At 33.8% G+C, this 25,401-nt stretch overlaps 1 protein-coding gene across 2 annotated transcripts in view; it reads right to left on the reverse strand.

Moving 5' to 3' along the window:
* The window catches only part of LOC114939725 (zwei Ig domain protein zig-8), a 159,802-nt gene that overhangs the window by 27,369 nt on the left and 107,032 nt on the right, over positions 1-25,401 (reverse strand). For both annotated transcript variants that reach the window (XM_085490306.1, XM_029314149.2), the window contains exon 3: positions 12,935-13,081. In XM_085490306.1, coding sequence (XP_085346432.1) covers positions 12,935-13,013 — 79 coding nt within the window. In that variant the 5' untranslated portion in view covers positions 13,014-13,081. The remainder of the gene's footprint in view (positions 1-12,934; positions 13,082-25,401) is intronic.

The following is a 25,401-nucleotide window of genomic DNA, read 5'->3' on the forward strand; positions in this document are numbered from 1 at the left end:
ATTGCTTGTGTTGTAATTATACGTCAAATTTTTTAACAGTATATTTCGGCTATTCCAATTTACACTGAGAAAGTTACAAGTTTTATTAAAAGCAAGAAGAAACGAAAAAAATATAAACTGTACAAAATATTATATATAACTTCATAAAATTTATTATACATATTCTTTACTAAGAATATTTATATTAGAAAGAGACTTGTACTAAGGCACATATAATTTATAAAAATTTTAATTTGAGTGGTCGTTGCATTAAGTATTTTTAAGAAGTTGAGAGAAATTAATTCTTGCAACTTTATGAATAAAGCAGTTACATTTTTTAAATTAAATAAAATTTAATAATTGTTTTATTAAAAAAAGTTGACATTTAGAAAAGAGTTAAAAGTAATTATATTTTTTCTTCGCTTTTTATTAAAAAATTTTGTTGTATTAAAGATGCAGCACTATAAAAAAATGATGTAATAACATAAAAGTGTTTAAAAAATGTTTAAAAAGCATGTTGATTTCAGTTTGTCTTTTAGTTTTCGTTACACAATGGTTATTAGTTCGACTTAACAGCATTTGTTAACGTGCACCGTTTATTTCTCTTCGTTCCCAGTACTTTCAACTTTGATAATGATAATTTCCACAGTTACACTTTATGTTACCGAGAAAGTTCGCGGAGTACAATCCGACATCGTCGGGGTTGCATGGAATACCTTTACGGATATTTGGTCGCGAAGTAGAAACTTTTTTCTAAGACGGACGAGAAAACGGAAACAGGAGAATGTAAGAGACGGAGGAAAGAGAGGGCGAGAGAACAAGGATGGTCACATTGCTCGTTCGTGTTTCGAGGATCACCAAGTTAGACGTTAACTCGCGACGACGAGTTTTTCTAGATTTGTACCACGAAGGAAGCAGACTGCTTGTAAAATCGAATATCGAGATATGAGGCGTCGAGGTTCAAGCTGGGAAGAAATAAGAAAAAGAGAGAAAGAATAAGGAAGAGATATTTCTTACAACTTGTAATGGAAGTGCTATATACAATAGCTTGTTTTACCAATCATTTTGTTTCTCTTTTATACATGCTATTCTTTGGCAATTCTACAGACCTACTTTTTATATGAATAAAAATATATAAAAGTTGAAAGTAAATATAAATATAAATCTTTTTTGACAGAGGAAATTGTTTTGCCAAGGATTATTAATTAATACGATTAAGCTTAATACCTTATATAAAAAATCGTTGAAGTATCTCACGGAGTTTTAATCCTTTTGTTAATGAATTGAATATCCCAAAGCAAATGTTAAAAATACGGAGCTTTTCTCCGCTCAGAAATAAAAATATAAAGGGACACTTCCTCAAATATAACAAAAAATACCTGCTATAAAAAAATTGTTTCAGTCCAAGTTGGTACTCGTAGATTTATGGAAAGGTAAACAATTCTCCATTGACCGAAGGGTTGAATTAAAAATCAAACTGATTTTTTTCGCGCTTACGACAACAGGGTATCTAGGGAAATCTGGAAAACCGGGATTGTCAGAGAATTTTATAAATCTGGAATTGTCAGTGAAAAGTCAGGAAATTTTAATTATCTAGATTTTTTCACGTTATTCTACATTTGCCTCAATAATTTGAAATTTTTTACTAAATAAATAAATTTTTCTTGACTCCCAGCACGCTAATTTTCTGTGTTGTTAAAACTCGATTCATCTACAGCGTGTTTGTTAATTTATATTTTCATTGTCGTGTTATTTTATTTCAATGTGTTCGATAGAAACAAAACCAAAAAATTTGATATAATATAAATAAAAATTGATTTAAATTTTTGTTTTAACTTCCGAACCTTTTCATTGGTGACAAAAACATCCCAAGAATTCCATGATTTAACATTTAATTGATTTATCATATAGATATATGCAAATTATATACTTGAAGAAAAAATAATACTAAAAAGTCAGGGAAGAAAATTAATTTCTGCTCTTGGAAAATCTGAAAAAGTCAGGAAATGTTTTTCATCGAGTCTGCTGAACACCTTGGACAACCATCCTCTGAAAAGTATAAATTTGAATATATAAAAATATATTAAAAAGAACTTCGCTACATAAACGTAAGAAATCGAACGATCGGGGCGGTATGTCGAAAAATTTTGACGTACCGAGACGTACTTCTTCATAAGTCCCGTCACGTAACGCCAACAGAAGTTCCGTCTGAGAGAGCACGACGGACGGTAAAGCCCGCCTGCAGTCGATTGTTCCACGACCGAAGACGAATTGGAGCACTTGCACAGGTAATCCTGACTTTCATCGAGTCAGCGATAGGTGCACCGGAGTTTCTTCTCCGGACCGGCTGAGAGATCCGACGTAGAATTCACGGGGTCGCGCGACAGAGAGAGAGAGAGAGAGATAGATAGATATAGGGAAGCGCACACAATTCCGCGACGCGAAGTCGCACGTCAAAAGGGATCAGTATTCCGCGGAGCGCGAAATTTTCTTTCCCGCGCGTGCGCTACTCCTCGTCATCTCGTATCTTCTATCGAAGCTTCCTTATCCCTTTTCTCTTTCCCGTTCCCGCCGTTTTTTCCTCATCGGTCGCGCTCTACCTCCTTCCTGCTCCTGCTGCGCGCGTCAATTCCGTTCTCTCGATCGTGGAAATTTTTCCCTTCGCCGGAGGGTTGAAAAACTGATCGGGAATTCCGGTGGAACTGTTGGAAGCGTGTCCCGGATACCGAGAAGAATCTATCTAGTCGGTCGATCACCGGCTCGTGTCACACACACACACACATACTACATACTTCCTTTTCTCTTTCTCCTTTCCTATCTCGGATATGAAAATCGTTATGCGACGTATTGACATTAGTATCATCGGTTGAAAGCTCTGCTTTGATACGGTAGCGTTGTTAAGGGAACGAATGCAGAAGTATATATGCCATGAGCAGGCATATAATTTTCTTTCACGCACACACTCGATCGGTTCACGGTGAACAAATGTAATATTTCGAATGGAGACGGTCGTGGAACAATATTTCAGACGATAAGGGCGGATCATTAAATATTCCAATACGATAACACGATTGGCTGTTAATCTGTGAACGTTTGATCCTCTCTCACAGAAATACGGAAATTTTACGACGTACATGATTATTTTGTATATTATTTTATATTTATTTGTACTTCATATTTTGTATTTTAATTATGATTATTTTTATACACGTGACGACATTTGCAGATGTCTACGGGAGTGAAAACGATTGGATGTAACCAATTGCGATTCTCTTGTAATTAGTTACATTTACAAATCACGAAAATTTTGCTTAACTCTTCCGTAAATGCGTAATTTTTCAACCTATTTATCAAGTGCATGTTTTTGACACTTGCACTGCGACAATTTTTTATAGCAGCTCTCTGCAATAGGTATCAAATATTTTCCCCTTACTTTTATATTTTAGGAGATTTCTTTTTATATTTTGTCTCGAGCGAAGAAAAGTTGTGACACATTTTTAAGATTTAACCCAGCAAACACCGATATATAATTGTTACATTGCTATAATAAAACGGAATATAACATGTAATATAACATGTACGTTACATGTAACATCCATGTTAGTTGTAATTTCCCACTCATAGATGTAACATTTTAATATAACATATATTACATTGTAGTTATATTGTAATTATATACCAAATAGCACATTGATGTATTGATAAGTCAGTGCTATCTTGGGATATAATGATAATATAACTACAATGTAATATATGTTATATTAAAAATGTTACATCTATGAGTGGGAAATTACAACTAACATATACGTTACATGTAACATGCTTAAATATATAACATTTATATACTGTGTTTGCTGGGAACATTGCTTCGAATATTCTGTTCATTGACGGAGGATTAATGAGAATTCAAGTTTATGACATCAGAATCTAACGAATGATGATGTCGTAATGTATAATATAATAATTTACGCGTGTTGTAGTATAATATATGTCGGTATAAACCTATCTTTGGAAAGTTTCTCAAGAGAAGCTGAGAAACGATCCATGTATACAAGCGTATCCGTGTCCACACAGCTGACAGAGAAGTAAACAGAAACAACGGCGAAGCACCGTTAATCCCCGAGCAGTCACGCGCGGAATACAGTGTAATTCTACTTCTAAAGTCCGGCATTCGAGTACTAAATAGAAGAGAGTGAGAGAGAGAGAGAGAGAGTCGCCGTCGGTATGTCGCTGGTACCAGGTGATTGCAATCATTTGTCGGCAAAGTATACATTCCGAAATCACGAGCCGGATTACACGGAGCGTGACTAATTACATGAAACTTGTTCCGGTTAGACGTAAAGTCTTGAATATCTAGGGCAATTCTAAATAAAACAAATTTTAAAAGATAATTCTCTGTCAAAAATTAAACTCAGGGTGTCCAGCAGACTCAATAAAAAAAAAAAAATGCCCTGACTTTTTATATTATTTTTTTCCAAATATATAATTTGCAAATCATGAAATCCTTATTTTTGTCAATAAAAAGGTTCGGAAGTTAAAAAAACAAAAATTTAAACCAATTATACTATCTGTATTATGTACGATAATCGTAACAAACATGTCACTATAAACTACTTCGCTATCAAACACATTGAAATAAAATAACACATCGATGAAAATATAAATTAACAAATACGCTGGAGATGAATCAATTTTTAACAACACAGAAAATTAGCGTACTGGGAGTCAAGGAAAAGTTTATATTTATTTAATAAAAAATTCAAATTATTGAGACAAATGTAGAATAATGTAAAAAAATCCAGAAAGTAAAATTTCTTGACTTTTCCCTGACAATTCCAGATTTATAAAATTCCCTGATAATGCCCGGTTTTCCCTGACCACTAAATACCCTGAAACTATTATGAAAACCTTCATTTTCGACGAAAAAAAATAATCTAAAATTTTTCGCACTTCTTTAAAATCATTTTATATATCTAAGCGTTTCGAAGAAATCGCCTAAGGGGGAGGGAAAAATAAGGAGACATTTTTTATTCAAAAGTTCTTTTGTACGTAAAGTACATTGGAAGCGAAACGTCCTCTCGTTGTATGAGCACGAATAAGGGAATCTCTGCGGAAGAAGAATCCCGGTCGCGACAAGCGTTGATCGATTCTACTAGGACGTCGTTTGTACCATTCTATCGTCGTTCTTCGAGGTTCAAGTCCGGGAATATCGTTCTAGAACGGCGGTTTTCAACCCTTTCTCAACAATTGTCTCTCACGGAGCTTCATTTTCATACCACGACGGACGGACGGAGATTTGCACACGTCCAGGAAACGCGCGAACGAACAATCGCGTACGGTTTCTAAATCACGATAAATAATTCCGATTCCGTACCGCAGTCCATTCCGGTGTTCTCATGTTTTATGCATGCTTTACCGTCGCAGCGTGCTACGTGTTACACATCGTCGTATAGGCTCGCGATGCACTGTACATCTCCAACTGCGTCTTTGCCGATCGCGCTCTTCTTTTCCGGTTTCTTCGCTACTGCACGCTTCGCCAATGAAGGGAATCACGTTGAACTTGTCGCTTCAGAACCGATCTTCTCATCGATATTTTATAATAGTATAATATAATACGTGCCGATACAATTTATCGCAGCTTCTTTGGGTTATATGTATATATTTTAAAAACAATATTAATACGAAGAGAAAGAAAAATTTTATACCTGACGAAAATAATGTTTTATTTAAGGATAATTTAAGAATAATTTAATAATTAAAAAATATATATATATAAATTATTAAATTTTTTTATACATATAAAAATGATTAACAAATTTTTTATTTATATATATTCGCGTGATTTTTTACATATTTCATAGATGTAATTATTTTCCAGGTTTTTCTATTTTCTCTTTCAATAAAGTAAATTAAATTTTTCTAAAAGATTGATTTAAAAAAAGAAACTCTATTAGTGTATTAAAAATTTGCAAATATGATTGAAAAATTTAATTTTTCTAAAAAAGAGGAATATCAAAATTTTAAATCGATTTACATGTGCAATGTGTCGTTGAAAAATATCCATTTCTAATATCACTCTGTAACTTGCTTCCTTTACAAAGCTAAATATATCACAAAACACACTGCCAATTTGTAAGTTGTCTACTCTACGATTCGTTCTTTACGGGTTTGTGTATATAGTATTTGGAAATATAAAGGGAACATATTGTACTGCATTAGGCATCTTATATCTCGGACAGCTCCGTGGGACCGATTCAAGCAGAGAATCGAGAGTCGATTTATGACAAACATGTTGCAGGTGCAACGCGTTGTTGCAGATACTATAAATTGCGAGAATTGCAGGATATGTACGAATGGACTCCTGGCGAACGCTCGGTTGCATGTTCGAGTAGTTCTCTCGTATTGCGAGTGTTGCATACGTCATATGGCCACGCACGCGATGTACACGTGCATTACATGTCCTGTCAATACGTTCGCAATATGTCGTATTGATTCGAAGTTACAGTCAGATTTAGTTTGATTACATCGTGTCAGAAAAACAGAGAAAAAAACAATATACCGATTAAATAACTCACACTCAATTAGTTATATATATATATATATATATATATATATATATATATATACATATAAATATACATATAAATTCTTTTTTATTTATATATTTATTTTATTTTCTTTATATATTCTTTATATATGTATTAATACATAAATATACATATAATTAGATATTCCTATACGACTGTCTGCACTCTAATTATTTAATTAACATCATTACTTTCCTGGTCGTTTTAATTAATGAAAACCAAAATGGAGTAAAAAAAAAATAGGAAAGAGAGAGAATGAGATTGGGTATGTGAGAGAGGAGGAGAATTAACGTATCTAGCATTGTATATACGAGCGCGCTCGATCGCGCGCGATCGTGAAAGGAATGGATGGACCGATACTGGAGGGTTACCGTATCATTAACGAATATACATGGGCACCAGGCTCACGTTCTCGGCGTGTTCAACGTGGATACATTTACAAGGATGCGGAGTAACATTCCGCGATGCTGGCAACGCGCTGCGGTGCGCGCATCGATCTCCCCGGGAATTAATTGCACATGTCGGCGCGCCGATCGCTTTGTCACTTTCATGATTTGCGTAAGCCCCGTACGTCGCGGTGTGTACCGTGCAGATTAGAAATTCTGCACGCGTTTCGAACGTCCAACGTTGGTGGGTGCCGCGTCCCAGATACCCGGTGCGTGACATGACGTTCCCACGCGTCGTTTCGGTAGACAAACGCGTCGATGTGTGGTATCTGCTCGTGGTCCCTCGATTGGCCCTCGTTTCCGCGAGAGAGAATCTCTCTCGACGCGTTTTCGCGAGGCTTTTATCTTAAATTAACCCTTCCGTCAATGAAGCTACTGGTACCCGGGTACCGCGAAGCAACAATAAATAATCAAAAATGTGTCGAAACCTTTTCCTCCGTCCGAAATAAAATATAGAAAAAAATTAGGGTAGTTTTATTTTAAGTTTGGGGGATGACTTGCAAATAATTTTGATGTTTTAAAATTCAAAATTTTCAATTTTCTTCTCCTTAAAATCTTCTTTTAACTGCTGTATAAAATATTTTCTCGTTATAGCCGTACTTTCAGTAATATTCGACTGTATTAATTAAAACAAAATATTCTGTACATACATATATATATGCATATGCAAGTGTATGCAAATTAAATTAAAAAGTCAAAAATTTTTCATATTTTTCAGTAGATTTGCATCATATTAAGATTTTATTTTTACTATTTTTAACTATAATATAAGACATTCTAAATTATATTACAAAAAGTAGGACAAATGTAAATATAAATAATATGAATAGATATAATTTTTAAATTTTTCTTACCTGATTTAAAAAAGAATTAAAATAATACAATATATTCGTTAAATGAATACCTTTTTCAATTAATTTCAATGGCCATTGAATCTTATAAGATTCAGGATTTCAGGGTTTGCAGCGAAATTAACTCATCTGTCAACGTGAACGTATTCGGATACCAAAAAGAACTTTAAAAAATGTGTCGGAATTTATCTCTGCTAGAAACAAAATGCAAAGAGCTGTTGTATTCGAAAACCTCTTAAAAAAAAAAAAGAAAAAAATGACGGCCAGCAGTTGATAGAAAGAAATTGTCGCAGTGGAAAATATAAAAACACGCAGTTAGTATTCGTAATTGAAAGGCGAATAATTATACATTGACAGAAGAGTTAATCATTCTCTATTTACCCTCGTCGTGTGTTTTAAATGGAAAACGTGCACCGAGGCACCCGATGGTGAAACTTCCTGCGATTCATCATCGTCATCACGATGTGTGCCCCAAAATTTCAATTATCCTTGTAATCTTTACAAAGTTACCGAATGTATATAATATGATGTAATTGAATTAATAAAGAACGATCGAATCGGTAACTATAATATACATATATCACGAAACGCATACGGTTTATAATTATAATCTTATTATCATTGACGCGCAAAATTCAAATATCGCGCTTTTCGTGATCCGGGGGGCTGTTTGTGATATGCAATAAATTCACCTCGCTGTAATTTAGAATACACCGAGAGAGCGCTAATATTTCGACGTGTATGCCATTACTTTGCACCCCGACATTTCCGATAATCCTAAATTCATTGCGAATTAATTGACGATCAATTCGATAAAATATAATTTATATTATATATGCGTAGTTATTGGTTATCGGCGCAATCGTTAATTGATACGAAACATTCGTTATGAGAGCAATAATTCGATATTAAATAGTTCTTCTTTGTTGTTCTTGCTGTTGTATTAATCCTTTTGTCGATATGTAATCATCTTTTCGTCAATGTATGGATATCCGGGTATTAATCGCTTGTTTTCGACATATTTAACACTACGACAATTTTTTTCTAGCAGCTGCTGGCTATCGAATACTCTTTCTCGTTATATTTTAAGAGGTTTCCGCAAATACAAAGGCTTTTTGTATCTTATTTTAAGCAGAGAAAAATTTCAATACATTTTTAATATTTAAAAAGAATTAATCTCATGAAAAATCAAGTCTTGACTTTTTGTAGCCAATAAAATTAATAAAAATAGAGTACATTTAATAAATAATTATGTTAGCTCGATCTTCTTTTTTGAGTTGGCTAAGAAAAGCGATAAATTATTGTACCTATTTATATTCATATTATTTATATTTTTATTTATTATATTTTTTGAAATAAAATTTAGAACGTCTTAGTAATATGGTTAAAAATATAATAATAACGCGCGCGATGCAAATTTACTGAAAACTATTTTTGGTTTTTCAATCTAATTATACCTTGTATATATACAGGGTATTTTGTTTTAATTAACATAGTCGCGAATATTGTCGAAACTGTAGTTGCAACAAGAAAATACTTCATACATTAAAAGTTTCGAGGAAGAAGAAAGTTGCTAATCTTGAATTTTAACTAAGGTCATTTTTCAAGATTATTTAAAAGTCAACCTAGTTTTAATTTTTTTTAATAAACTCTCCTAATAATTTCTTTATATATTTAATTTCGAAGAAAAGTTCCGACACATTTTGAATATTTAAAGTTACATTGAATATATCCAGCAAGTACACGTTCATTGGCAACAGGGTTAATAGGTTGCTCGATGATCGCGATGTTTTTGCGCTCGCAGCATTATGCGAATCCGGTGCCGGCTGCGACTGACAATACCGAGAATGGAAACGAGGGCCGTTCAGCTCGTTTCCGTCTTACGGGGAACAATAACCGACTCTATCGGAAGATAACGTGTCTTCAGCAGAAGAGACCGCATCGCCGCGAAATTCTCGCAAGTCGCGCATGCACACACATTCTTGTGTAAACTATTAATGATTACGTTTCAACCTCGGGAGCGAATCGTGTAGTTAATCCGAGACAAGGCGGCAAAGTGGGACATAGCATTAAACGGTAAACGAGATAAACGTATTAAGGTCGATGTTACACTATTATGGCGAAAACATAAAGATAAATAAATAATACACGGCGAAAATATCAAGTTAAAATAGTGCAAGTTCTTATAGAACTTATAAAAGTATATGTATTGGGTGTAAAAAGCATTAACATTTGTCGTTCTCGTAATATGAATTAACCCGGAAATAGAGATAAAAGTGCATAATTCACTTGTTATCGCGAGATAAATGTGTGACAAATTTTTAACATTTAGCTTCTTGATGTTGCTCTTTAATCCACGCAAAGCTTGTATAGCGCGTGTGTAATATGTAACATAATTTCTTAAATTCCTTTTCTCTTCACTTTGGCTGTAACAGCGAGTAAGCTTTCTCTTTGTGTTTCTTAACAAGTGGCTTAAATATATAAAAGTACGTGTGATAAAAATTTATTTATTCCGTTTAGTTCTACTCATGGACTTTCGCCCTTTGTGCGAAAGCGTGAAATAATGATTAATTCTGAAAAACAGTTTCTGAATTACTGATGAGTCGAATATTCGCACAAGAGACACCGCCGCGTTTTCTACACCCTCTATCGGCGATATGTCATTCCGTTAATTATCTTAATCAACGCGCAGCGACGCGTAACACGTCGTAACATCTCGTAGAACACGTTATGCGCTGTGATATTGCGGGATAATAAGAGAAAAGCCACGGTCGGAAGTTATTATCGTTCCTTGGATTTACATAGCGTCGTCGCATCCAGGGATTTATATGCGACCGTAATTTAAATTTCACGGGAATTCATCTCGCGAGATAGATCTTTCGCGGACGCGGCGCATATGTTCGTTTCCAGAACCAAGTAGATTTTCGCTTCAATCACCTACGCCCACAATCACACGCGCGAGCGAATATTCAAATTTCCAAAATATTAGACGCGAGTGAATTCATCGTGTCTGAATGAGAGGAGTCCGGTGTTACATAATTCAGACGTTAATATTACATCCGTTTGTTATATCTTATGAGCTTGAAATCGAAGGAGATTCACATATATAATACAGGGTGTCCTCGGGGACCAGTAGTAAACCTGGTAATGGCAGGTTCTTCCTGAGATAATCATTTGGAGACGATTTTTCCTCAATGAAAATGTCGAGACATCAATCATTTTCGACTTATAAGCGATTGAAAATAAGGGATTTTTCGCAAACTAAGCAATGTGGAAATAAAATATTAACAAAATTACATTTTTTTATTATATAATTTTATGTAGAGTCTATTTTAATAGAATTTTAATTTAAGGTTTAATTACAAAGATACACAATGGCGAAAATTGGAACATGCAAAAAATTATGGCTTTCCTCGACATTTTCGTTGCAAAAAAATCATCTCTAAATGATCTCAGAAATCTGCCATTAACAGGTTTACTATTAATTTTGGGACACCCTGCATGTAGAGTAGAACCCGATGTCGTTGAATTATAAAGTTATATGTCGTAATCTTGGAGGAATCGTCGAGAAAGAGCTCTTTGGAATTTGAAACAGTCTCTTATTTGCTTGTTACTTTTATCGACCGATAGTTGAATTGCTTTAAAAGAATAAGTATGAGGAATGAGACTTAATATCGCATCGTCTCGAGCTTTTTCTAGGCTAGAATTCGATTATGGCATATATAACAGAGGCTTAAACCATAATGGGAATTCCAGAGTAAAACATGGAGTTGTAAAAGTATGTTACGACTCGCGAGACTTGTCCTCGTCGATGAGTAAATCTTATTTATGACAAAGGCAATAGTTTCCTATTCGCGTGTGTGTTTTACGATATCGCAATGTCCGCTCTTTCAGCGAAATTACAGCATATATAAAAGAAATAAAAGCATCACCTCGTATTATAAAGTAATACGATTCTCTTGAGTTTATAGAGTTCACGCGGTTTTGGCTCAGTCAGTTATGGCTATAATCGATTTTGTTTGATAAAATTAATAGAGGAAATTAATTGTTTTTTTTTTACATTCAATCGCGTTGTACCGTTTTTTCTCGCGCGAATGTGAAGGTTTGGTTTCTCAGCGATGTGAAAATGTGTCTTTGCTAAAGATCAGTCGACCGATTCGAAATTCTCGATACGCTCTTTATGACAATCAATATTGTGTTATACTATAAATCACTCCACATTGAGGATTTAAAATGCGTTTGTTATTACTTGAACGAGGTATACGTCACACATAAATAACGATTCACACGTGATTTGTTATATTCGATTGCATCGAAACTGTTTGCTGTTGATTTTGATGAAATCTCTTCGTTTTGATAATGTAAAAAAGTTATTTTTACCAAAAAATACTCATTTATATACAGAGTGAGTTACTTGACGAGTTTGAGTACATCATAAAATACTTGTTATATGAAAAAATTTTACAAGCAAAAGTTGCATGGTATAAAAACATATAATACAATAGTTATTTTTTGTTACTTTACTTTTTTATCAAGACATGAAAGTCACCTCGAATTTTTTTAATGGAATCACCCTATTTTATATGTAATACAAATCATATAAATATTTTTTTAAACTGTGTATTTTCTTCACAATGAACTTCTTATCAATAAATTTCTCTCATTATTTTATGCATAAAATAAGATTAAGTATTACAATAAGAAAAATAAATATTTTATGAGATATATATTTTATAATTAATGTATATAAAATATTTATATTATAAACTACTTTTACTCTTGTAACTTTTTATATTGCGAGGGAGGGGGTCGATTTATAAAAAAAATCAGGTGTTTTCATCAAAGAAACGGTAATATCTCTAAAACATTTTTTCTTATTTTGCTTCATTTTTTTATCTATTTAATTTAAGCGTCTTAATTTAAATGCTTTATTCTATATACATACTAAAAATAATTTTTCGAAATTATGATTATATTACAACACATTGGAGCATGCGATCGATTGCATCCAATCCCTAGTCTCCTTTTTCGCTACAATAGTGCAGAGATCTCGTTTCTTCAAAGCACTCACCTGTGTGCGTACCGGATGCCGAAAGATGAGCCAGGCGGTAGATCGTCAGGAGCCGAAGGAGCCACATGACACTACACATGACTGCTCGCTGCCTTATCTGTTCCCACTGCTGCGGCCCGTGTACCACGGCCTCGACATTGTCGTCATCTGAAATCAGATGCGGGACTAAGTAGTCGAGCTTTACGCTTGGACTGTCTGCGCACAGTTAGGAATTATCTCCTGACGTGTCACGCGGGTGCGTTGTTCCGTTGGGTCGAGTAATCTTGCGGATTAAAAAATTCCGGCATAGCGGTTGTGTCAACCGCAGAAAGTTTTATTTTACGGAGCAAACATGCCCTTATATTAATTTAGCATCAAATGCCGATGATAAATTATTTAAAATATTGCGCGACTTTTGTATGCATAGATGATTAATCGATAATCGATCGATAGAAACGACCAGGTGCAATTCGCCGAATTTAATTATTAGTCGTGATTGATAGTAGCGAACGAACGTCCACGTCTCATCTATATTCATTAACGAGAGATTGTAAATATTAATAATCGGGAGAAAGTTATTATGAAGTGGCAGTTAGCATTGCAGTATAAAGCGATTAAATCGGACAAGTGAACTAATTATATTATAAAAATTACTCGGGAATTTTTTCACGCAAATTATGAGATTCGGATGCTTTCTCGCGCGTTTCCGGAAAATAGTAAACGGGAAAAGAGGAAGTTGCGCGCATAGTTGCCATAACGTAATTAGCTCGCTCTATCCTGGCGCTCATAAGTCGGCCGACTGCCGTGCTAATATGAAAGTATCGCCGTCTCTACGGGTATTAACTTCTAAACTTTCCCACGGGCAGCGTGCGAGGATTTTAATTAAGGTATGATTAAACATCGTACAAGTAATTGAATAAAAGAAGTAATTTATATTTAACGTCAACTATTGTACATTATCGCCGCGATATTTTATCTCTTAGGATTTTCTTCGTCGCTTTAAATTCCCGAGGAATTATTTTCAGAAAATGTATTAAGACATTTTTTTCAACGTTTATGAAATGTCCTCTCCTATGCATTATTGCTTCGTGGCATTTACGCCGGTTCTCTGTATATCGACAAATTGATAGTTTGTGTGCTTTGCGACATTGATAGGGGATTACAGCCAATAATCGCTAAATCAGATTGAGCTCGAGATATGTATCCTATATGTAACCTATGTTGAATACGAGTGATAAATACACGATCTCATGTATCGCTGTCGTTATCCTAATCCCGATTTCGACGATGCAGCGAAATCAAAGGCGACTGCAATCGAGGACGTATAGCCCTTTTAACGATTCGATCCTTTAGTTGGAGTTTGCTGATGTAATCGGCGATTAACGATTTCAAGAGATGATCAATTTCAAAGTCTCGTCGCAAGCTTAAATTAATTGCTTATCGGGAAAATCTATTAGAAGATTAAATCTCTATTACGTAAGGTTCAGTTTCGAAATTTTTAATGTAACTCTTTCGAAATCGCAACAAGTAGTTTGACAGATCGCATATGATACTGATTAGCTCTAATAAATAAGCACCAACTCTTTGTATCCTGGAAATCTTCTATAATATAAAAGAAAAGAATGTTTGATGTCCAACGACTGCTATAAAAAGATTGCATGTTTTATACTTTACATATTATTACTTGTGCTACTAAAATTATAATCTTATATATTTTGTTTCAATTTTTTTCTATTTTTGTATCTATTCTACTTCTTGCAGAAATTCGATAGAAATGTCGTCGCACTACGAACATGTTTCTGATAGCTAAAATATCCCTGCAATTAGGATAAATGCTAATGGAAATGCGGCGGGGCACTCCTCTCCAGATTACATTAGCATAAAAGGCTTGACCGGAAGCCTTAGCTTTTACTCGAGAACTCATCTCGCGCCACTCCGTTAACATCGATACGTGTTCAATTTGATTTTGACTTAGTTAGTTGGATATACAAGTTTTAATAAAAGTTAGGTACGTTTCAAACCTTATTGAGAAACGTCACGTTTTTTTCTTAAAATAGCTACTGCAAAATCACATAGGACAAAATTTAAAAAAATCGTACAATAAATTCATAACTCTCGATTTTTTCTTAAAATAGCTGATAGAAAATTATACTTATGCGAGACACGATTGAAAATCAACATGGAAAAAATTAATTTTACTGAAAAGCATTTGATTGAAACAGCAAAAACTAAGTTGAATAGGATCGAAGCGCGGTATTGCTTCGTGATTCTTATCAGAGAGTTACCAGACGATATTTCCTTCGCGAGAGAGAAGTATACATCTCTAAAAATCGATGCACAATGGTGACGCAAAGAGGCAGTATATCGGTCGAATTAAATCTCTTTCGCGACGATGCGCCGTCACGTCGCGCTATTAATTCCGAACGATATATTTCGGCAAGCATGGAGAAAAGAGGCTGCACCATCGTTGCGATTTATTTATCTCCGGCCGATCTATCCCAGCCCCCTTGGTGTCCCGTTAGTTTATTCCGTTGAAAATCATGGCTCGTGGCCAAAATCGTCCATATATGCATGTGCATGTATATGCCATGCGTATCGTTACATTTATTTCGTTTTACACTCCCTATTGATTCTCTGGATTCTGACACTCTTCCCTTTTCTTCGTTGGAATTTACATGTTTTTCCGAATCATAAAATCTGGCACGCGGATATACATAATTTAATCTCTAGGAAAATTATCGAGTTAATATTTCTAATGTTATTACTATCAATTTTAAATCTCCGATTTTATTAATAGCAGATGTTTTGTGATTTGGAATTAATCTTTTGCAAGAAAATATTTCAGTGGAAATATATATTCTTTGTTATAATATACTTGACTAGTATTTTTTATAATAATTAGCATTTATTAATAAAACTGTAAAATAAAAAATTCGTCGGAATTTAACTTTTACTGCTGCTTTTGATTAAGAAACATTTAAGAAAAAAAGCGAGAATTAGAAAATCATAACTCGTGGCCAAAATCATCTATATATGCACCGTGTGTGTATAATTACATTTACTCTATATTCTTTATTAATTTTTTAACATTCTTCTTTTTCTTGATCTGAGTTTACACATTTTTTTTTGAGTCATAAGATCTTGTGCGCGATGCGCGGTATAATTTAGTTTTTAGGAAGAATTTATATATTTTATCTTTAAAAACATCGAATTATTTTTCTCAGTTATTACAGTTTCAAATTTTTGTTCTTACGTGTAATAACAAATGTTTTGAGTTGAAAGTAATTTTTTTTTAATTTTGAGTGAAACTATATTATATTTTTTATAATATATTCGGCATTATTTTTTATAATTTCTTATACTCACCATTAATATAAAATAAAAAAATTATATTTAATTTGAAATTTAACTTTTACTGCTGCTTTTAATTATGAAAAAATTGATTTGAAAGATAAAAGAATTTTTCATTTAGAAAATGATTGTAATTTCTCCATTTATTTCGAGAATTAGATAAGCGCAAATATAATATTTTCGCAATAAGTTTACGAGTAAAATAAAATTTAGTCAAATATGATTTTTGATAAATTGATGCTCGATCGGGTCACGTACACATATTAATCGTAAATAATCGATGCATGATATACGTGTCGGCGAGCTTTGTGGTTTATAACAGTCAGTCGATTTATATTCATTTTGGTATTTTTATATACTCTCTCTGTCTGACTCGTACATTGAAACGAATTTGTTGCTGCTGCTCGTATATTTAATCCGTTTGCTCGCGTATATTGCAAGTGTACAGGCGAATATTTGACTTTAACACCTAGCTTATTTGCACGTGCATGTTGTGACTTTCAGGAAAGTTCGATATCGATTGAATTCTATACACATTGGGTTACACATTGGTATGCATAATTACTCACGTTCTTATACGATTTGCGTATTAAATCTTTTTGCGCCATAACAGCTGATTTATGCGAATACTTTAGCAGCGTATGAACAGGTCTCGAAATTCCGTGTGGCGATACTATCTAATAATTATGTTCCCGTTTGAACGGGACAAGCAGCCACATGCGGAGTTTATAACGATTTTGCCGAACTATGTGTGTACAGAATATGCCAAATTTTATTGCGATTACATCGCTTATTACATGACAGATTCAACAAATAGGTAAAAGATAAAGTTGAAAACTCTCTCTCTCTCTCTCTTGATTCAATTTTTCTCGGAACTTTTTCACTTTAATTCTTCTGTCAAAGCATAATTTTTTAATCTTTTTCATTAATGTATAAATACTAACAGCATGTTTTCGACACCATGCTCTGTGCGTTTTTTTATAGCACAACTACACAAGAATATTTTATTTCCGGGATTTCCTCCTTTATTTAAAATTGAATCTCTATGAAAATAACCTCTTGTCAAAAGTTTTGAAATCTTTATATATTAAAAAAAAATTTTTTTTTTGGAAATATTAATATCTCAAAAACTATTAATTGTAGTGCATCGTAGTAAAAAACCAATTAAACCTTTTTTTCTCGCTAAAAAAATCTATTAAACACACCTATCAAAACGGGGGAATCTGGCAATGACATTCTTTCCCAGCTGCTAGGCGTCAAAGGCTATCTTGTCTCGTTTTATTTAAATTATAGCAGGTCTCTGAAAATACAAAGACTCTTTGTATTTTGTTTCGGGCGGAGAAAAGTTTTGACACATTTTTACGTTTAAAGCTTAATTGCTCCGGGTATTCGGGAGCCCGTTTATTGAGACAAGATTAATTACGAAGGGAAACTCGACGAGGAACGCGCACACAACGATCTGCAAAGCAGCAGCACATCTAAATGAAACGCGTTAAAGCGTGCCTCGAGCTTGAGCGCGTAATCCCGTTAATCTTTTACTGCCCAACCGACTTGCGCGACCGCATCTTACGTGCAACTTGTCGCAATGGGCCACGAATCACTCTATGTAGGGTCAGGAACTGCGAACAAGTTTGCGAGCGGGCATGGAGAAGAAGGCAGGAGGCAAAGTTGCACCAAGTTTAACGCGGAGGATGGAACGTCCATGACTTCGGAGAGAGATATGAGAAGAAGAAGAAGAAGAAGAACAAGAAGAAGAAGAAGAAGGAGAAGAAGTTGGTTGGAGAAGAGAAGAGAAGGTTCTTCTTCTGCTAGATAGAAGAGGAAGGCGAAGAGACGGTTGCATCGCAGCCGTTCTTGGAGCTCGGTTTTAATGAAGTTTGCATAATGTGTTGCTCTGCTTCTGTCCGCGCGACTTTCATCGAGATGCGAAGAGTACACCCCCGGCGATGCACGGAATATTTTTATTTGCTATGATAAAATATCTTTCTCTCTCTCACAGCCACGTATATACTCTGAGAGACGAAAGGTGGCTGCTACCCTCTGGCATTTCTTTTAAACATGATGTAACCTTTAATGATGCCGAATGCAGCAATTTTACATGGACACGACGATATTTCTAAACGAGTGTGGACGTATATCATGCACGTGACGTACATTGAATTATTCAGGATTGCATAGTGAAGAGGAAAATCGCATCAATTGTGCGACGCGATGTCGCTTCGCCTCTTATTTTGCTCTTCCTTTTTGTATCCGACTAGCTCGATATTGCTAACGAGGTGGAATAATATTTCACGGTAATCGTGTCCTTCGTGTTACATCGTTGCGCCACGTTTTTCTTATATAAAGACACTTTTAACACGTTAAAATATCGCGTTTTATTTTTCTCAACAATCAAATTATAAACAAAAAGTATCTCGATAGACAAATATTTGACAATCCGGAAGCATTTAAAAATATTTGTCAAGCTGTTTTACCGCGAATAAATGCAATAATAATTTGTTTATATATTTGATGACACATATGCGGAGATCGCAATTTTATATAGATTCTCATGATTTTTCTCAAAAATCAAATTATAAACAAAAAATATCTCGATAGACAAATATTTGACAATCCGGAAGCATTTAAAAATATTTGTCAAACTGTTTTACCGCGAATAAATGCGATAATAATTTGTTTATATATTTGATGACACATATGCGAAGATCACATTTTTATATAGATTCTCATAATTTTTCTCAAGAATCAAATTATAAACAAAAAATATCTCGATAGACAAATATTTGACAATCTGGAAGCATTTAAAAATATTTGTCAAGCTGTTTTACCGCGAATAAATGCGATAATAATTTGTTTATATATTTGATGACACATATGCGAAGATCGCATTTTTATATAGATTCTCATAATTTTTCTCAAGAATCAAATTATAAACAAAAAATATCTCGATAGACAAATATTTGACAATCCGGAAGCATTTAAAAATATTTGTCAAGCTGTTTTATCGCGAATAAATGCGATAATAATTTGTTTATATATTTGATAACGTGTACGCGGATTTATAACACGATTGAGCGTAGCAGAAAATTAAGCAGGTGGATGGGATATTTTTACGCGGAAGAGATTTCCACCGTTCCGACGTGGAATGAGGCATAAATCATCCCTTTTTACTCGTGCTTTTACATAGATGCCACGGTACAGCGATCTAATATGTTTAATGCGCATTACGATGCCATTCAATATACCATAATGTAGCTCGCATAATATGCCTTGGCAGCTACTATGAGGATAATAAGGACAGCGCGGATAGGTTCCAGGATAATCTTGCAGCTTTTGCTTAGGCGGGATAATAATTTTTAAGAGAAAAAAAACGTTCCTCAAGTCATAGTCGAGAATTTATGACAATCTGCTGCAGTTAACCCCGGGTGATAAGATGTGCAATGTCATTGTAGCAAGAATTCTATGTTGATGACCATGTTTCATGAACTAATTTTGCAACGCGTTGCCAATTATTGAGCAACATCCGTTATATCATTAATCGCACATCGAAAATATACTGTAAAAGAATGCGGCCAAGTCTATAAAAAAAACGTTTTCTTTTTTTATCACCCCCAATTTAACGACAGCTTAAATGAAAATTTACGACTAATAGATTAACCCTTGGAAATATTAACTTTAGAAATATTGTACAAGCGACCCAAAAAATTTGTTAGCAACAGATGGTGCCATTTAAAATTAATTGCTATAAATTGAACAAAAATAACACTTCAACTTTTCACTAAAATGTGCTCGTTCAAGTAAATTGTATGTTTTTGACGTAAAAGTTTTTTTCTCTTTTCTTGTTCGATTTGTTGTAATTTTAAGTGTTGCTGTAGGAAAAATGTCTAAAAAGTAAAACTGCACCCCGGCAAGAATATTTTCTAAAAGTATTATAGTTTCGATTTTAAAATGTATTTTTCTCTTATTTCTTATTGTATAGGGGATTGTTAGTATCATGATAATATTTCAAGTTGTCGCATTGTGCGGTGTCGCGCTGCCATTCACACACTTATTACATTGTAACGTCGAAAGCACGCTATTTAAACCAGATTTGAAAGCGTCGATCAAGATTGCATCAATCCCCATATCGTTCTTCCATCTGCTCCGAGACATTCGCGAAAATTGGATTCGGAACATGTGCTGTTTATGAGGGTTCGAAAGTCATCGTCTTTAACATAAGCTTTTATTCTTGCAGGGAAAGAAATTTGGAAGGTCGTTTTTATCACACGAAATGATCATTTTGAATTTCTCTCCGTGTAGCAATCATAGCAATCTATCTAAAGATCCATCTTTATCTGCAATTTCCTACTGATTTATAGATATTATTATAATACATATAATTACAACATAAATAGAATTATATATGATTATATGATATATAATTACATATAAATAATTTGTATTATAATAATATATATAAATTAACAAATAATTTAATACATTAAAATTAAAAATGCAGAAATAAGTAAATAAAATTTAATAAAGTTTAACAGAATTAAATATCTAAAAAGAAATAAAAAATATAATACACTTATAAATATCTCGCACAGAATTTGTATTTTGTTGCATACTATTATATTTCGCGGCGCGCACATGTGTAACATGTAAACAACAAATGTAAATAGATATAAATAGGTTGAGTTTTTAGAGACAGAATATTTTTCCAACTGGGACGGTGCAAATGTAACGCATTCATATTTTTTTCATACGCCTCTTCTCTTCTATAATTTTCCTACTCAAACTACGACTGGCTTACATTCGATAATATGTCAGAGATACGTGAAATTACGTAATATAATTTATTCAACGCTTTTATTCTCTACTCTACATATATATTATAATATTCTACATATACATAATAATAAAACAACAGAATTTAGCGAAATAATTTTCAAACTTTTTTTTATTCTCCCCTGTGTGAGATGTATTCGATATCGAAAAGTATATTACTTTTCGAAAAAGGAAGAAACATGCAGGCCCCGTAGGACGGAAAACTTTTTTTCCCGATGTTTATCTCGTGTGCGACTCTATACAGACCAAGTTTCATTATAACGCAGACGTTATTTGGTATACATATATGTATATGTATCGCATGTTTCGCCGACTTGAAAATATTATGCATAAGGGAACGTGTATCCCATAAATATAGCATGTTCCTTTATCAAGATCGTATAGAAGTGAAACTTCGACATTCGCTACTCGGGATATTCAGAAATGATGATGACGGGACTACTTTGACTCTGGAAAATTTTTTCCTTTTGTCTGGCGTCTCGGATACTTTCGCATGAATCGCAATTTTGTGAATTTCCAGGCGCGAGTAAAAAAAAACATAATATTTAAGCGCGCGCTCGCGATATTTATAGCGAGTTAGTAAAAAAAATATTATTTCGAACGAGCTCCTCCCATATAAATATGCAAGCGATCGATTTTACTTTAAAATATTGCATTTTTTAACCCGCTGTATTTTTTAATTTTTGCACGCATGACGTTACATAGGGCTTGGAAAATAACGACCCACGAATCCATAAAAAAAGAGGTTGCGCATTTTTATGACCAGAACTGTCTGCTGCTTTGATGATATGCATATCTGTTATTAAATTGGAAAAAGTCAAAAGTTTAATTTAATGAGATTTCACGTGAATGATTCGATGATTTACATGATGCATATAATCTTTGCGATTGCAGCGAGTTATGAAATGATTATTTCTCTCTTTCTCTCTCTTCTATCTGTAAATTTTGTGAAAACTAGATTTGGGAATTGACATCCTCTGCAAACAAATATTTTATGACTTCCTTTAGCTAAACCGTTACATTAAATATCGTATTTAACGCCGTCGTTTGACCGTCAAACAGTCGTTAATTTAGATGCTTAAATATTTGAGAGCGGAAAAGCGATATTCAGCATTTTTTTAAAGTAATATCGAATACACATATATAATTTTCATTCTCGCGCGCACATGATCGTATAAATTAAGTAAAACTATAAAAAAAAGTTCTTCTAATGTTCGCTTAATAAAAAAGCTCAAATTAGCATTGTCTAATAAATTTCAAAATTAAATAATGTACGCATTTTTTTATATTACATAAAAGTAAATACATAAATTAAAAAAAAACAAAAAATACTTTTTACACATATCTTACTACTCGCAAAAAAGTCTAATTTACCGTGTAAATTTAAAGTCCTTTTATTTTATGGTTGACATTTCTTGTCACTCGATCACATTTTCTTATTTTATTTTATGGCTCATCAGTTATACGGATGTACTTATAATGAGAGCGACGAAAAAATCTGCACAAAGATTCCTTACCATCTTGTCGTGTTCAGGCTTGAATAAAAAATAAAAATAAAAATGATATTTACGAACAACGAGATAAACGAACCAAACAGCGACACAAATGTATTCTACGACTATTTGGTTTGCATGAGCACCGGACCGCGAAAAGGGAGAATCTCTCTGATTCTGTGCTGAGAGCATTTAAATATCGGAATACCTGTCATCTTTTATGTTTCGTCTTACGTTATAAAGCCGTAGTTAGTTTATACGTGAGGTTTTGCAATCTACAAATAAATTGCCGCATAACATCTTGTTTTCAAAAATATGATTTATTTCATATCTATTTTAATTACGCAATAAAGAGAGTTCGAATATGTTTCATAATACATGTATATATTTTTTAAATATAATGTCTAAAATATATTATTTTAAATCTATTATTTATGATATGGAAATTAGATGCAAAAATCGTTACAACAGAATAAGAAATCTGTATAAGACAAGAAAGGACGAAAAGAAGATGTCTTAATTAATGCTATAAGTTAGCCTGCTATAGTAATTGGAAGACCCAATTGTTCATGGAAAAAAGATATGGGCGAGAAAATTAATAGTCGCTGACGAGATGATGTGAAATTCTCATCTTACCGAGAAAGTGGTACGCTTGAAAAGAGTGAATGAAAATTAGGATTAATGACCTCGTGAGAGTCGAATAGGATCGATGGAATTGGAAGAATGGATCAAGGAGAGTCAAATAGAGAGAAAGGAGGAACGATAGGCAAGTTAGAGAGGAATAAGAAAAAGGAAAATAGATAGGAAATGAAGAGGTAGGAGATCTGATTTACGATAAAGAACAGGAAACGTAGGCAAAGTATAATTTCTTCAAGATCGTATAGCTTCCTTCGCGGGAGTGAGAAATTAGAGCGCGCAAAAAATTCTGCTTCTCCTCGTCTTCCGAATGATTTATTCGCGAGAAAAGAAACGATGATCGCGACATTACGACCCAGTTGCACACTTTTCTCGTCGTTTCTGCAATCTATCGCCTCCCCCTTTTTCTTTATTCCTCTTTCGCATCTGTTTCTCTCTCTGGTAGCTCCACTGTCTCTCTGACTTTGTTCTCGAGTAATTAGAATTATTATGATTAAACTGGTCGTTGGTTTTTTTTTATTTTTTATATAGTTTAATCTTCTTCACCCTCAGGCGCCGAGCCAAATTACATCTGCTTCCGTTCATGCGAAGAAAATCAAGAAAGAGTTCATGACTTTTGTTGCTTTCATTTATGGTGAGAGAAGAGATATTTCTTTCTTTTTTTTTTTGCTTTTGTTTCTTTCCACGACCAAGATTTCTTTTTCCGTCGACTCGGAGGAGTCGTAACTTGAAACTTTAAATAATCGTCGTATGAATAAACGCAGAGCGAGTGCTTCTTTATTTAGCCGAAAGAATTAATCTATTCATATTTATTTTATATATAGAAATTCTTGTGTTCTATTTTGAAAAGGAGAAAAAGTGCACATATTATATTTATACACATTTTCATGTTTACTATATATGAATTATGAATGAGATTGACGCTTCTTCCTAGAATCTGTAAACATTAAATTTTGAAAAGAAATATAACTTGTCACATGAAAACAAATTGTAATTTAAATGTAGCTCGAGAAATAAGATTTCTCATTAAAAGAATACATAAAATTATTAGAGTATTAAATATTATAATTAATATTATTATAAATAATATTAATTATAATATTTAATATTCTAATAATTTTATATATTTTTTCAATCAAATAATAATTTTTTTTTCAAACAAATAATTAAATAATGGTAATAATTCAATCGACAATGTTGGTTTTTTTTAAATAATTAAATATTATTAATTATTATTATCATATATCTATACATATATTTAAATTTATCGGGCGTTATTTCACAGATTGAAAACAGATGAAAAGGGTAGGATGACAGATATTCAGTTAGCGAAGAGAGCTCGCATCGGGAGCGAGATGTATCATGGTATGTTGTGATTTCATTGTGCGACGTATTTGTTTTCAATTATCCCCCGCAATTACACGCGATATTCCGCGGCGTTCGCGCCAAGTGTACAACAAATGACGTATCGTAATTTCCGTTCAAGAAGGGTCCTTGGAGCCGGACAAGACAAAGACATTGCGATGTAACGCGCGCTTCGCGTTGCTCTGGGGCGTTCGTTAGGATGTTCAAAGGAGGATAATAAACTCGTCTGGTCCGCTCTAATTACGCCCAGCGGGCATAGCGATTATCGGCATCGCGTAGCGCGTTGTTGGATTTTAAATAGCCGGCCCGCCATTACAAAGCACCCCCCTTTGGTTCTCCGAGATAGAATGCCGCCTCTCCACGGGATAACGAAGGCAATGAAGACGCTGAAAAAGCTGCAGTCCATGTATGTTGCCGCTATTTTGCCGGCTTTTGTGGATCCTTTAATACCGTGCGGATCAATGCGCTTGACAAAGTGGAGTTTAGCTCGTGATGCTTGGATGTCGGTTCGACGGAGCTTCCGAGTGTTTCAAGTTACTACCATAGAAAAACTGAAGAGCGAGAGAGAAAATTATTGAAGGAGTTACCATCGTTTTTCTAAGGGTGTGTTTCAATCTGCTGTTTGTTTGCGTTCAAAGAAATTGCGCGCGAAATGAGAAAATGAGATGAATAGAGAGAGAGAGAGAGGAGATATACAATGTTATCTCTTTGGGAATAAAGCGAGATAAAAGTATGTGATGGAAAAATATTTGCGCGATAATGTATATATTATTACGATATTAATCTATTGAAAAGACTGGGATATTATAAATA

The sequence above is a fragment of the Nylanderia fulva genome, unplaced genomic scaffold, assembly GCF_048542155.1.
Source record: "Nylanderia fulva isolate GAGA-0341 unplaced genomic scaffold, ASM4854215v1 Scaffold12, whole genome shotgun sequence".
In the NCBI taxonomy this organism is placed as follows: domain Eukaryota; kingdom Metazoa; phylum Arthropoda; class Insecta; order Hymenoptera; family Formicidae; genus Nylanderia; species Nylanderia fulva.